This window comes from Sciurus carolinensis, chromosome 18 (genome assembly GCF_902686445.1).
Source record: "Sciurus carolinensis chromosome 18, mSciCar1.2, whole genome shotgun sequence".
Taxonomy (NCBI): domain Eukaryota; kingdom Metazoa; phylum Chordata; class Mammalia; order Rodentia; family Sciuridae; genus Sciurus; species Sciurus carolinensis.
The window spans coordinates 41,124,828-41,136,568 of NC_062230.1; the positions used below are offsets into that span (position 1 = coordinate 41,124,828).

General features: G+C 50.3%; 1 protein-coding gene across 1 annotated transcript in view; it reads right to left on the bottom strand.

The window, feature by feature from the left end:
* Positions 1 to 11,351, bottom strand: part of Rab40c (RAB40C, member RAS oncogene family) — a 32,788-nt gene extending 21,437 nt beyond the window's left edge. The window contains exons 1-2 of the mRNA XM_047533826.1: positions 11,299 to 11,351; positions 11,046 to 11,226 (exon numbers count right to left, since the gene is read on the bottom strand). Coding sequence (XP_047389782.1) covers positions 11,046 to 11,187 — 142 coding nt within the window. The 5' untranslated portion in view covers positions 11,188 to 11,226; positions 11,299 to 11,351. The remainder of the gene's footprint in view (positions 1 to 11,045; positions 11,227 to 11,298) is intronic.
* Positions 11,352 to 11,741: the final 390 nt, after the last annotated feature.

Here is an 11,741-nt window from a genome sequence, read left to right on the forward strand (position 1 = left end):
GACAAGAAGCAAGCATTCTTGTTTTTTGGGGGGTACTGGGGATTTAACTCAGAGGCACTCAACCACTAAGCCACATCCCCAGTACTATTTTGTATTTTATTTAGAGACAGGGTCTTACTGAGTTGCTTAGCACTTTGCTGTTGCTGAGACTGGCTTTGAACTTTTGATCCTTCTGCCTCAGCCTCCAGAGCCATTGGGATTTCAGGCATGCGCCACCGTGCTCTGTAAAGAAGCAAGTATTCTTAAATCTTTGTATTCCCTTTTCCTGGGTATTGATGAACAGTGGTTTACTGTTATAAATTTAAATTTGTAGAACAATTTTAACAAAGAAACAGATTAGAGTAGGGTGCAGTGGCTCAGGCCCATAAACTTAGCTACTCAGGAGGCTGAGACAGAGAACTCCAAGTTCAAGGCCAGCCTGGGCAACTTGATAAGACCCTGTCTCAAAAAGAGGGAGCAGGTGGTACTGGTGATGTAGGTCAATAGTAAAGTAACCCTTGATTCAATTCCCAGTAACAAAAAGAAAAGAATGAATTAGAACAGGTTAGTTCATAGGGCAAAGTGAAGATGGCCCTTGAGATGGAATATTCTCCTGGACTCTCTGGGTGGGCCTGGTTCATGTACATGACTCCTTAAAAGCCTCATATAAGTTAGTTAGATCAGACAGAGGGAAGTGGAAAGATCTGAAGCATGAGAGGGACATGACCCACTGCTGCCAGTCCTAAAGATGGAGGAAGTAGTCACAGGTATACAAAGCAGGTGACCTCTAATGGCTGGTGCCCAGTCTATAGCTAGTAAATACACAGGAATTCTAGTCCTATAACTACAGAAAACCAAATTCTGCTAACAACCCAAAAAGCGAGGAATCAGACTCTCCTCCAGATCCTGCAGAAAGCAATGCACCTGCCAACAACCTGTACCTCGATTAGCTCAGGGAAGTTGGGGTCAGATTTACAATCTCCAGCAGTGAAAGGTAACATGATACAGTATCAAGAGAAAAGAAACAGAATGGTGTAAACATTACTAAAGACTACTTACTGCAGCACTGTTTTATTATAAATCACTAGATACAAAGTAAAAATATTTCCACTGGGGAATGGTTAAATAGCAAAAAGTGGCTCCAGAGGATGGAACTGTTCTATGGCTGTTACAAAGAAACAGGCATCCTATCACCAGCCTGGCTGAAATGAAAGGAAAGGGTAGAGGGATCCTGCCAGGGAAAAACCGTTCAACTGCTTGGAAAACTGTAGGTATCTTTCGAGGCTGAGCATATGCACGCCCTGCAACCAGCACGTCCACTCCTGGGCACATCCCTCATTGAAATGCATAGACAGTTTGCCAAAAGTGTGTGAGAATTTTTGCAAGTACACTCTTCAGAACAACCCAAAGACAGAAGCCATCCAAAAGCCCATCTATAGAACAGAACTGGCACCATGGTCTATACACATGGGAGCCACACAGCACAGAGAAGGGAGGGCACTAACCATGACAAGGTACAACCCTCTCCCAGGAAATGTCGGATGAGGCCATACAGGAGAGGTTCATATATGTGACTCCATTATATAGAAGATCTAGAAAATGAAGCAAATCCACAGTGACACAAAGATCACCAGTTGCCTGGTCCCAGAGTGGGCAGGAGTGGTCTACAGGAGGACTGTGTGTGACATCAGTTTCTAAATGTGAAAAGCTATCAACACTCATTGAATTCCAAACTTTAAATGCAAACAAGTATTTTGTGCATAAATTATACCTCAATAGAGTTAACTAAGAGATAAAAAATTTGATAGCATCAAATATTGGCCATGAAGTTTAGCGACTAGAACTCTCATGCGTTGCTGATGAGAATACAAAGTGAGAGAGTCACATTTTCTTTCTTTCCTTCCTTCCTTCTTTCTTTCCTTCCTTCCTTTTTTTCTTTCTTTCTTTTCTTTTGGTTCTGGGAATTGAACCCAGGGGTGCTCTACTATTAAGCTACATTCCCGATGCTTTTCATTTTTAAATTTTTTTGAGGCAGAATCTTGCCAAGTTGCTGAAGGTCTTGTTAAGTGCAATCCTCCTACCTTGGTCTCCCAAGTCACTGGGATTACAGGGGTACACCACCACATCTGGCTTTGCTGGGCCATTTTTAAGAAATTGTCAGGCTGGGGATATAGCTCAGTTGGTAGAGTGCTTGCCTGTCAAGTACAAGGCCCTGGGTTCAATCCCCAGCACCACAAAAAAAAAAAAAAGAAAAAAAAGAAAAAAAAGAAAGAAAGAAAGAAAAAAAAAAATAAATTGTCACACTGTTGTAATAAAAGATAAAAACGGCTGGGGAATTCAAACCCTTCTGTTCCCACAGACAACAACCCTGACTTTACTCACTTGCTGATAATGAGTTTGGCTGTCTATGCCACACTTAGGCACCAGAATTCTTCCAAAAGTTCAATATATTAATTCCTTAAATGGGGTGTGGTGGTGCACACCTATAATCCCAGCATCTCGAGAGGCTGAGGCAGGAGGATCACAAATTCAAAGTCAGCCTCAGCAACTTAGCTAGGCCCTAAGCAACTTAGTGAGACCCTGTATCTAAACTAAAATAAAAAGGGCTGGGGATGTGGCTTAGTGATTAAGTGCCCTTGGGTACAATTCCTGGTGGTACTACTACTACTACTACTACTACTATTACTACTCATCAGCAGCAGCAGCACCATCCATGCTTAATAAAAGTCATTCAAGAAGTTGATGGGACTGGGAAATAGCTCAGTGGTACAGTGCTGGCTCAACAAGCACAAGACCCTCAGTTCAATCCCCAGCACTGGAGGAGGGGGGAAGGAGGAGGAGGGGGAGGAGGAGGGGGAAGGAGGAGGGGGAGGGGAGGAGGAGGGGGAAGGAGGAGGGGGAGGGGAGGAGGAGGGGGGGGGGGGAGGGGAGGGGGAAGAGGGGGAGATGATTAAGATTTTTGATGTAATACCTCTCTCCACTAAGAGAAGCAGGGTTATGCTGAGGGATGCAGGTCACAGTAAAGGTTCAGAGTTGCCTGATGGGGCCCCACATGCAGGGGGAGCTATGTGAACACCAACCAGTAAAGGAACAGAACCTCGAGTCCATACAGACACTTAACATACAAAGATGTTTCTGACTTATAGCAGCATAGGGAGGAGACAAGCCAGCAACAGGGAGACACTACTTCACAGTTGAGGTGAAGGAATACCACTGAACATCCACCAACCCCACCAGGGCAGGATCAGGCAGGTGCAAGAGACACCCCAGAGCTCCAGGACTGAAGACAGGTCTGCATCTTCAGACTTTGCTGTTTAGCGGGGCTCTTCTGCTCATGGGTCTCTTAGGTCCTGCCACAGTGGTGTGGCAGACCTCAGCCTGAAGGATGCTGCGAAGGCATGGGCACCACATCTGGGCCAAGTCTGATGACATAGTCACCCCTCAGAGCAAGGCTCGTGACATGGAGTACAGCAAGGAGCCTCAGCAGTGATCTTGGCTCCTTTGACCACGTTCCCCTCTCCTGTAGCAGCAATTTTCTGGACCCAAGCAGAGAACTGAGGCAGCCTATTATGGTTTGGATAGCTCCTGTGTTAATGCAGGAATGTTCAAAGATGAAATGATTGGCTTGTGAAAGCTGTAACCTAACCAATCCATTTTTGTTTGAATGAACCACCTTGGTGTTAACTGTAGGCAAGTGTGGCAAGGCGAGGCTGAATGAAGTGGGTCACTGGGGGCACTTCCTGGAAGGATTCTTTCCCTTTCTCCCTTTGCTTCCTGGTTGCCATGAACAGATCAATGTTCCTCCACCACTTCCTTCCACCATGATGTTGTGCCTCACCTTAGGCCCAGAGTAAAGGATCTGATGACCATGATCTAAACCTCTAAACTATGAGCCCAAATAAAAGTTTCCTCCTCTAATTTGATCTTGTCATACAGTGTTCTTTGGTAACAGTGACAAAAAGCTGATCAACACATATAGCCCAATAAATGTCATTTCGTTCATTTAGTCCTTAAGCCTGTTCAAAGTGTCTTAAATCCCAATGTAATTCATCCTATACAGAAACCGTCCCAGTTAGGTGTCATGCAGATTGGACAAAGAGGCACTCGCCCTGCCCTGGCCCAGGAAGAGAAGTGAGAGCCTTGCAACACTGGGAGGAGCCCCAGGAACCAGGCTACACAAGCTACCACGTACTGCTGGAAGGACCAGGCCCACTTCAGCAGTAGTGCTGTCCCCACCTGCGCCAACAAAGGTCTATCACCAGACCTAGCTCTCTGTCCCAGGCTGACATTAATTCCCTGGTTCAGTGGTTCTGGCAACTGGCTGTTTACTCTGAATCATTCTGCCAATTGTAAGTTGTTTGCCCCTTTCCAGAACTCAGCTCTTCTTCCATCCTCTGATCTTTCAAAGATCATGGTATGGATATCCTCACTCACGATGGGGATACCTTTAACCAGGGTTAGTCAGAGGTACCAGGAGCACATGTCGTCCATGCAGAGATTTAAATTCTTCACAAATATTTTGGCTTTAGGATCATGGCCACTGTGAAGACGGTAGAGGCCACTGTAGACCTGGGCACCCTCTCTGTCATCTAATATACAACCAACTCTTTCTTGCACCCAGAAGCCCTTTCTGTGGCTCAAAGCTTCCCTGACATGGAACACTAGACATAGCTTGGTTATAAGACTTCTCCAAGGTGGATACAGTGGCCACACCTAATCCTAGCAGCTCAGGAGGCTGAGGCAGGAAGATCACAGGTGCGAAGGCAACCCCAGCAACTTACTGAAACCTCGTCCCCAAAAAATAAAATAAAAAGGGGTAGGGATATGCCTCAGTGATTAATCACCCTTGGGTTCAATAACTAGTACCAAAAAAAAAGGCTCCTCCAAATACCACTGCCTGTCCACCTCTCCTCCCTTGATGCCATTCTGAGGGCCTGGCTGAGGGACTGCTTCCCCCTGCTTTAGAAGTACCTGGCACTTACCAGGCAGCCAATGCTTGGCCATGTCTCATCATGCGCTGCTATCTTCCTGCTCATGCCCTCATGTCCTTGACACCCCCTCGTCCTTGCCCTGTCCTTTCCTCTACCTTCTGAAAGACAGACTAATGCTGTGTTCAACACTCTGACTGTAACAACGAGCTGGGCACTATGGACATTAGCATCTCCCCTCATTACCAGGCCAGCAGCTAGCACATCTTTTACCTTGTTACATTCAAAGTCAGAGTTTACCTTATTTACATCTGTTAGCAAAAGGACTCACAGGACCCACTTTTCCATGCATCTTCTGCTTAAGCATGATCCCACAGGCCCAGATCTTGGCTCAGTCAGCCCCTTTCCCCCTGTCTTTGTGGCTGCTGGTCCCTAACACTCTCTTTACAGCCTGGTGGTCAGCAGGCCTAACTGGCCACTTTCACTTTCCTCTTGCATTCGTTTTCTTTTTGTGGTACTGAGGACTGCCAGGGTGCTCTACCACTGAGCCATATCCCAAGTCGCTTTCAATTGTAAATTCTGAGATTCTGAGACAGGGTTTCCCTAAGTTGCTGATGCTGGACTCAAACTTGGGAATCCTCCTCCTGCCTCAGCCTCCAGAGGTGCTGGGATCAGAAGCCCGGCTCCCACCCACATCCTGCTCCTCTTGCATTCTTTTTGCAGCTTTTTCCCAGTCAGAATTTGGATGCCAAAGACCTTTCCTTATGTTCTCATATGATAGAGGACATTGTCCTGGCCAAAATGGCCCCCATGCCCCACCACACCCATGTGGCCAGGAGTCCATCCTAGATGCTGCCCACCAGAAGGGCCTGGGTGCAGCTCTGTCCCTTTCCTGTTCTACATGCACTCGCCACAGGCTTCAGACCCAGGCAAGCAGCAGTTTTCCTGGGATCAGAAATTTCACACCTTTCCAGCTACAATCTTCAAGCAGAACAGGAGGCAAAAGGACCCCCAAGGACCAGATCTTTCCTTTTGTGTCCTTCTCACCAACTTCTCAGCTCTCTGATGTGGTTTTCTTCCTGAAAGTGTTAAATTTAGTTCATTATCCAAGACACAATCACATAGGAGGAAAAGATGCCAATATGTATACACAACACAAAAATTCCAACTCTGCACAAGAGCTAGCTGGACTTGCTGTGTACCTGCCACTTAAGCATTTGCTGTGTCACCCAAAAGAATTTATGACGATGCTAAAGACCCAGGAAAACACAATTAAGTATTCTACCTACTAACTGTTTTCTGAAAATTTGGGAAAGGTTGTATCAATTCTATTTACAAAGCAGCACAATTAGCATAATTTGATAGCACAGACATGGAAATCTGTCCTAACAGGGGCAGGTGGGACAAGATAATGGCAAAGAGGTAAAAGGAAAAACCTTGCCACATACAGACAGACCTACTAGTGGCCTCTGCTGCTCCTGTTCATGGCTCTGGAGCCCGGCCCTGATGGGAACACCTGGGAGGGAGGTAGAAAGGTTAGAGAGGACAGAGGGGCAGTGGTTGCTGGTCCCAGATCCCAGGCACCTTCCCAGGATGGTAGGAAAGCAAAAGGAAAAAGGAAGCTTGGTTTGCAGTTAAGAACTCTCACTGGCCCTCAGCAACACTGTCTGGGGCCAGCACTGGTCTTCTCCCCCAAGGCCCTTGAGCAAGCTGTCCTTGCCTGCCTTCCTCTAGACCTGGCTAACAGTGGCCTTCTTACTTGTGGAGCTTAGGGAGGACCTGAGCACTTTGGTGAACTTCAGCAGCTCCCATGCTTGAGGACCACTGGTCTGGCTTATTCCTTCCTGCCCACCCTGGGCCTCACTTCAAATGCGCCCTCCTCCAGGAAGCTATGCATGACCCTCTGGCAGGTCTGCCTCTGTAGACTCCCATCATGTCCCAGCATGCTGCGCCTCCCCCAGCCTGCTGTGTCACATCTTAAAGGGTCTCTTCCTTGTTGTTCTCAGGCCTGGTGGACTCTGGGGAGGACAGCATATGTCACAGAGTTGGAAGGTCAGCACCTGAAAGGCCTAACCTGCCTTGAGAGTAGTTGTAATAGTCCATCAAAAAGTTCCAGTTATGCCAGATGCTTGTAATCCCAGTGGTTCTGGAGGTAGAGGCAGAAGGATGGCAAGTTCAAGCCAGCCTCAGCAACTTAGCAAGGCCCTAAGCAACTCAGTGAGATCCCATCTCTAAATAAAATATAAAAAAGGGCTGGGGAAGTAGCTCAGTAACAAAGTGACCTTGGGTTCAATTCCTAGTACTAAAAAAAAAAAAAAAGGTGTCAATTAGCTAGGCATGGTATCACACACTTGTACACTTGTAATTCCAGCAATTTGGGAAGCTAAGGAGGATCACAAGTTTGAGACCAGCCTCAGCAACTTACCAAGACCCTGTCTCAAAATAAAAAATGAAAAAAAAAAAAAAAAAAGAAAAGAAAAAAGGAAAGCTGCAATGTAGCTCAGTGCTAAAGCAAAAGTGTCATTATGTTCAATCCCTAGCACCACACACACAAAAGTGCCAACTCCTGAGTGAGGGGCGTAGCTAGTGGGAAAGCACTTGCCTCATATGGGTAACATCCTGGGTTCTTATCCCCAGCACTGCAAAAAAAGAAGTTCCAACTCCAAACAATGATATGGGTTCCCAGAAGCTGGCAGGGGTCAAGCTGGAGCTGGGAAAGGTCCTCTGAGGTCAACTTCTCAAGGTCTCAAGCAGTGTACAGGAGCAGTGGGTACGAATTAACCAATCCCAGCACCAGAAGTGAAGATGGGGCAAGGAGAGAAGAGCCATATCCTCTGCTACTCCACTGTTTGAGGTCTGCCTGCCTCCCTCCAAATGAGAAGGCTACAACCAGGAACAGTGACCACACTGCTCTCGATAGCAGCAGTCTCTCTGCCTCTCTGAGCCTCAGTTCCTCATCTGTAAAATGGGGGAAACAATGCCTCTCTTACAGGGTGGTGATCAAATGAGGAATAAAGAGAACCGCTCAGTAGTGTGCTGGGGACACATCACACATTGGAGGCATTAGCTGTTACCATGGTGATTGCTCCTGTTCCTCCTGAGGCCAAAGCCCTACCACAAAACTTTGTTTATAACACAGGACCCTGACAAATTAGACCAAGAAACCCAGACCTGAGCACCCAGCCAAATAAAGAACGAACAAATGTGAGGGGTTGCCATGGTGACCATGTGACCAGCACCAAGCAATAGTTCCAGGAAGCCGTGCACAGGCTGTCCATTCACTTAAAAACACACTGGGTCAGCACTCCCAAATGCAAACCTGGTGCGAGCACGTAAGGCGACAGATGAGAACATGGGATACTTGACCTAAAGACGTTTTCTGACTCAGGGAAAAATTGCTCAGAGAAGCACTTTGAGCTTCCCCTTGAATCTGCACTTCAGAGAGAAACAAGCTTCGAATAAGAGGGGAAGGCGATCTCTGGACTGGACTCTGGGTCACTGATATGGCACTCTGGTCCTGGCTCCTACAGGGAGTTCACAGCTTGCCTAGGACACAGGCACATAGTGTCCTCACTTTGGGGGAATAGCATCATTTGGTCCCACAAACATATCTATAACCACAAGGCCCCAACATTCATAGCAAACCTCCATGTCAGCCTTGCTCTGTTCATAATACCCTCCCTCCCTTGGGCTCAATGGACAAGGCACCACTCAGAAGCTTCCACCAATACTGACTCCCAAAGGAACAGGGGACTCATCTCACTAACCCACACAAATCTTCCAGGCTGTAGGCATACAAATCACATCAGACTTTCCTGGAGGCCCCTAACACTCAGGGAAGTTTTGTAGGAACCCAGTAGGAGGATGTAACTACCCTAACTGAGGAGGAACAAGGACAGGCTTGTGTTCTGCAGTGGGATGCTTCCTGGGTTCAAGCGTGAGTACCCAGCATACTGCCTCAAAACCAACACAGACCCAACACCCCAGAGCCACACCTAAGCACCACCAGCAGCAGGCCAGTGAGTAGAAGCTGCTCACAGGAAGCACACCCTCCCCTGATGACTCCCAAAACCAAGAAGTAGAGATGCTTTTGCCAGAAAGCACAATGCCCCTGTGGATAACCAGGTGGAATATCTATTCGGTGTCCTACTCTGTCCCAAACAGAGTAGGACCATTCCTCTAAAACCACTGCTACATACTAGGAGAAAGGGAAACCAAAGTTTCACAGAGATGCAAAACCAAGACCCCACAGGTGTGGGCACCTGGACAAAGCATCACACTGCCACTGCTCCAAGAGGCCGTTGTGATGACACGAGTGTTTGTGAAGCTGGAGCTGGAACTTGCTTACGTACTTGTCTGACGAACAAGCTAGACCTGCCTGCAAGAAAGGTAAGTGATCCAGCTGTGATCAGGAAGGACTGGGTCACCCTGTAGAAGCATGCCCCTCACTAGGTGGGGACCTGCCTGCCACCTGATTAAAGGAACCAGACAAGTTTAGGCCAAGAACAAGAAACTGGAAACATACACACAAGGCACTTCTACTAACAAAGGGGAAAGAGAAATATTCACCTATTCTTTATAGAGCAACTAGAAATCCAAAGCTCCCAACTACCACAAATCTTTCAGATAGCAGCAAACTTAACACAGTGCTGAATCCTGAGAACCAGCAGCTTTGGAACTTCCAAACTCCCAACATTCTCCCTAAGGAGGCCAAAGTGTTTTCAGACCCACCAAGTTCACCCTGTGACAAACACTCTCAGGGTCAGCAAGCTGAAGCTCTGACAAGGAGCACTCCTGGTGCTGGGCATGTCTCAACTTCAAGAGCCCCGGACACTGATACCAGCCAACTTGACATTGCAGGACACCTTCAGGGGCAGAAGTGTGCCCTGGCCCTGCCATCAGTCCAGTGCAGACTTTCCACGCCACTTCCAGCAGATGGACCCCTGTGATACAAGCCCACCATGTCTTGTAGATCTCCACATTTTACGCACTACAAGTTCCACTTTGTTGAACACATTGCAGGAAGACACAGCTGCCTGACAAAGGGAACAGAAAAGAAAGAGTCCTATCTCTCCAGCTAGTGACTGTGTGTGCATGAGGTGGAGTTGGTGGACTAGCCAGTGGAACTGAACTGAGCCTCTGAGAAAACACTAACCCCCTATAAAGCCCAACCCCACCTGCACTCCTGCCATCAACCTCCTGGGAGTCTGGGCCAGGAAGTGACAGCACCACTGGAAAAACAACCTGGTCACTGATCTGAGCAGGAGGATGACCCCTGGGATGTCAAGTACTAGTCAAGGGGGCCCAGCTGTAGTCACCGATCTGAGCAGGAGGATGACCCCTGGGATGTCAAGTACTAGTCAAGGGGGCCCAGCTGGTTAGATATGGGCCCCCTACCCAAAAACAAACCCACAGTTCTTCCTCTCTGACCCTTGGAGAAATCTGCTCTAGGCTGAGACCAAGAGCAGGGGCTTCAGGAGTTGGCACTGCTGCTCAAAAGGTAGGGCCCTCTGCACCGGTCCGGCTGAGGAGCACCCTTGACAGATCCTAAAACCAAGGGGTGGGAGACACCACGCCCACACTCTCAGCTGCCCGCGGGCAAGCGATTCAGCAAACTGCAAATGCTCAGGGCAGTCGGAGAGGACTGACAAGAGCCCAAGAAACAAAGCAAGAAGGCAGAGAGCAAGGACAGGAAAGTACAATCAGGCGAGACAGCACTTCCAGAGCACGCAAGGGGCTTTGAAAGGCTGGATGCTGACTGGCCACCAGCTCCTCTGGAATCGGGAGCCCCCGACCTTCTGAAGACACACCCCTGACGGCCCCCTGCCACCGCCCACCACGTTCTGCTCACACACCTACCCCCGAGGCAGGCTCGGGCAAGCGCCGGTGATGCAATCCACCTTGTGTACTTGAGCCATGCACCCGGAAGTTAAAGGGGATGTTTAATAACAGCGCTGCCGGGGTGTTTCCTCCGCGCCAGCGGCAGGCAGTCCGAGCGAAGCCCTCGCGGGCGGCGCGGCCGGACCGCCCCTCGCGCAGAGCCAGCCGCGCCCGACCAGGCCCCGCCGGCCCCCGCCGCACGGTCCGGGCCTCGGCCGGCTCGCGGCGCGCCCGCCTCCCGCCAGGCCGCCGCCCTACCGTTGCTGTAGGCGTACGGGGACTCGGCCGCGCCGTCCTGCAGGCTCTCCAGGATCTCGCCCTTGCCCACGTCGCTGTCGCCCACCAGCAGGAACTTGAGCAGGTAGTCGTAGCTCTTCACCGGGCTGCCCTGGGAGCCCATCCTCCCGCCCGCCGCGGCCCACCGGCGCCGCCGCCGGACCTGCGGGCGGAGGCGGGTGAGCGGCTCGGGGACCGCCGCGAAGGCCCCGACCGCCCGGCCGCTCCACCTCACCTCAGCCTCGCCGCCGCCGCCGCCGCCCGCCGCTTCCCGCACAGCGCCGCGCAGCACCGCCGCCCCGCCCCCGGCCACGCCGCCGCCATTGGCCGCCAGCCGCCCGCCCTCCGCGGACCATTGGTCGGGCCGCCCGTCCGTCACGTCAGCCCCACCCCCCCCATGCTGCCCACACAGAGCCGCGGAGCCTCCGGTCGCCCGCCCCCTCGCCGCCCCGCCCTGACCCCTCGCCGTCGCCATTGGCCACCCGCCGTCCCCTTTCCCGAGGCTGTTGGCCGGGCCGCCAGTCCTTCACAACCGACAGCCCTCGCCGTTTCCCACACTCCGTTGCGGGGTCAGCGAACGCCCCGCCTCGACACCATCGCCATTGGGTACTCGCCTCCCGCTTTTCCTGAACCATTGGTCCCTCTTCGCGTCCGTCAGCATTACCACCTCCCCCGCGG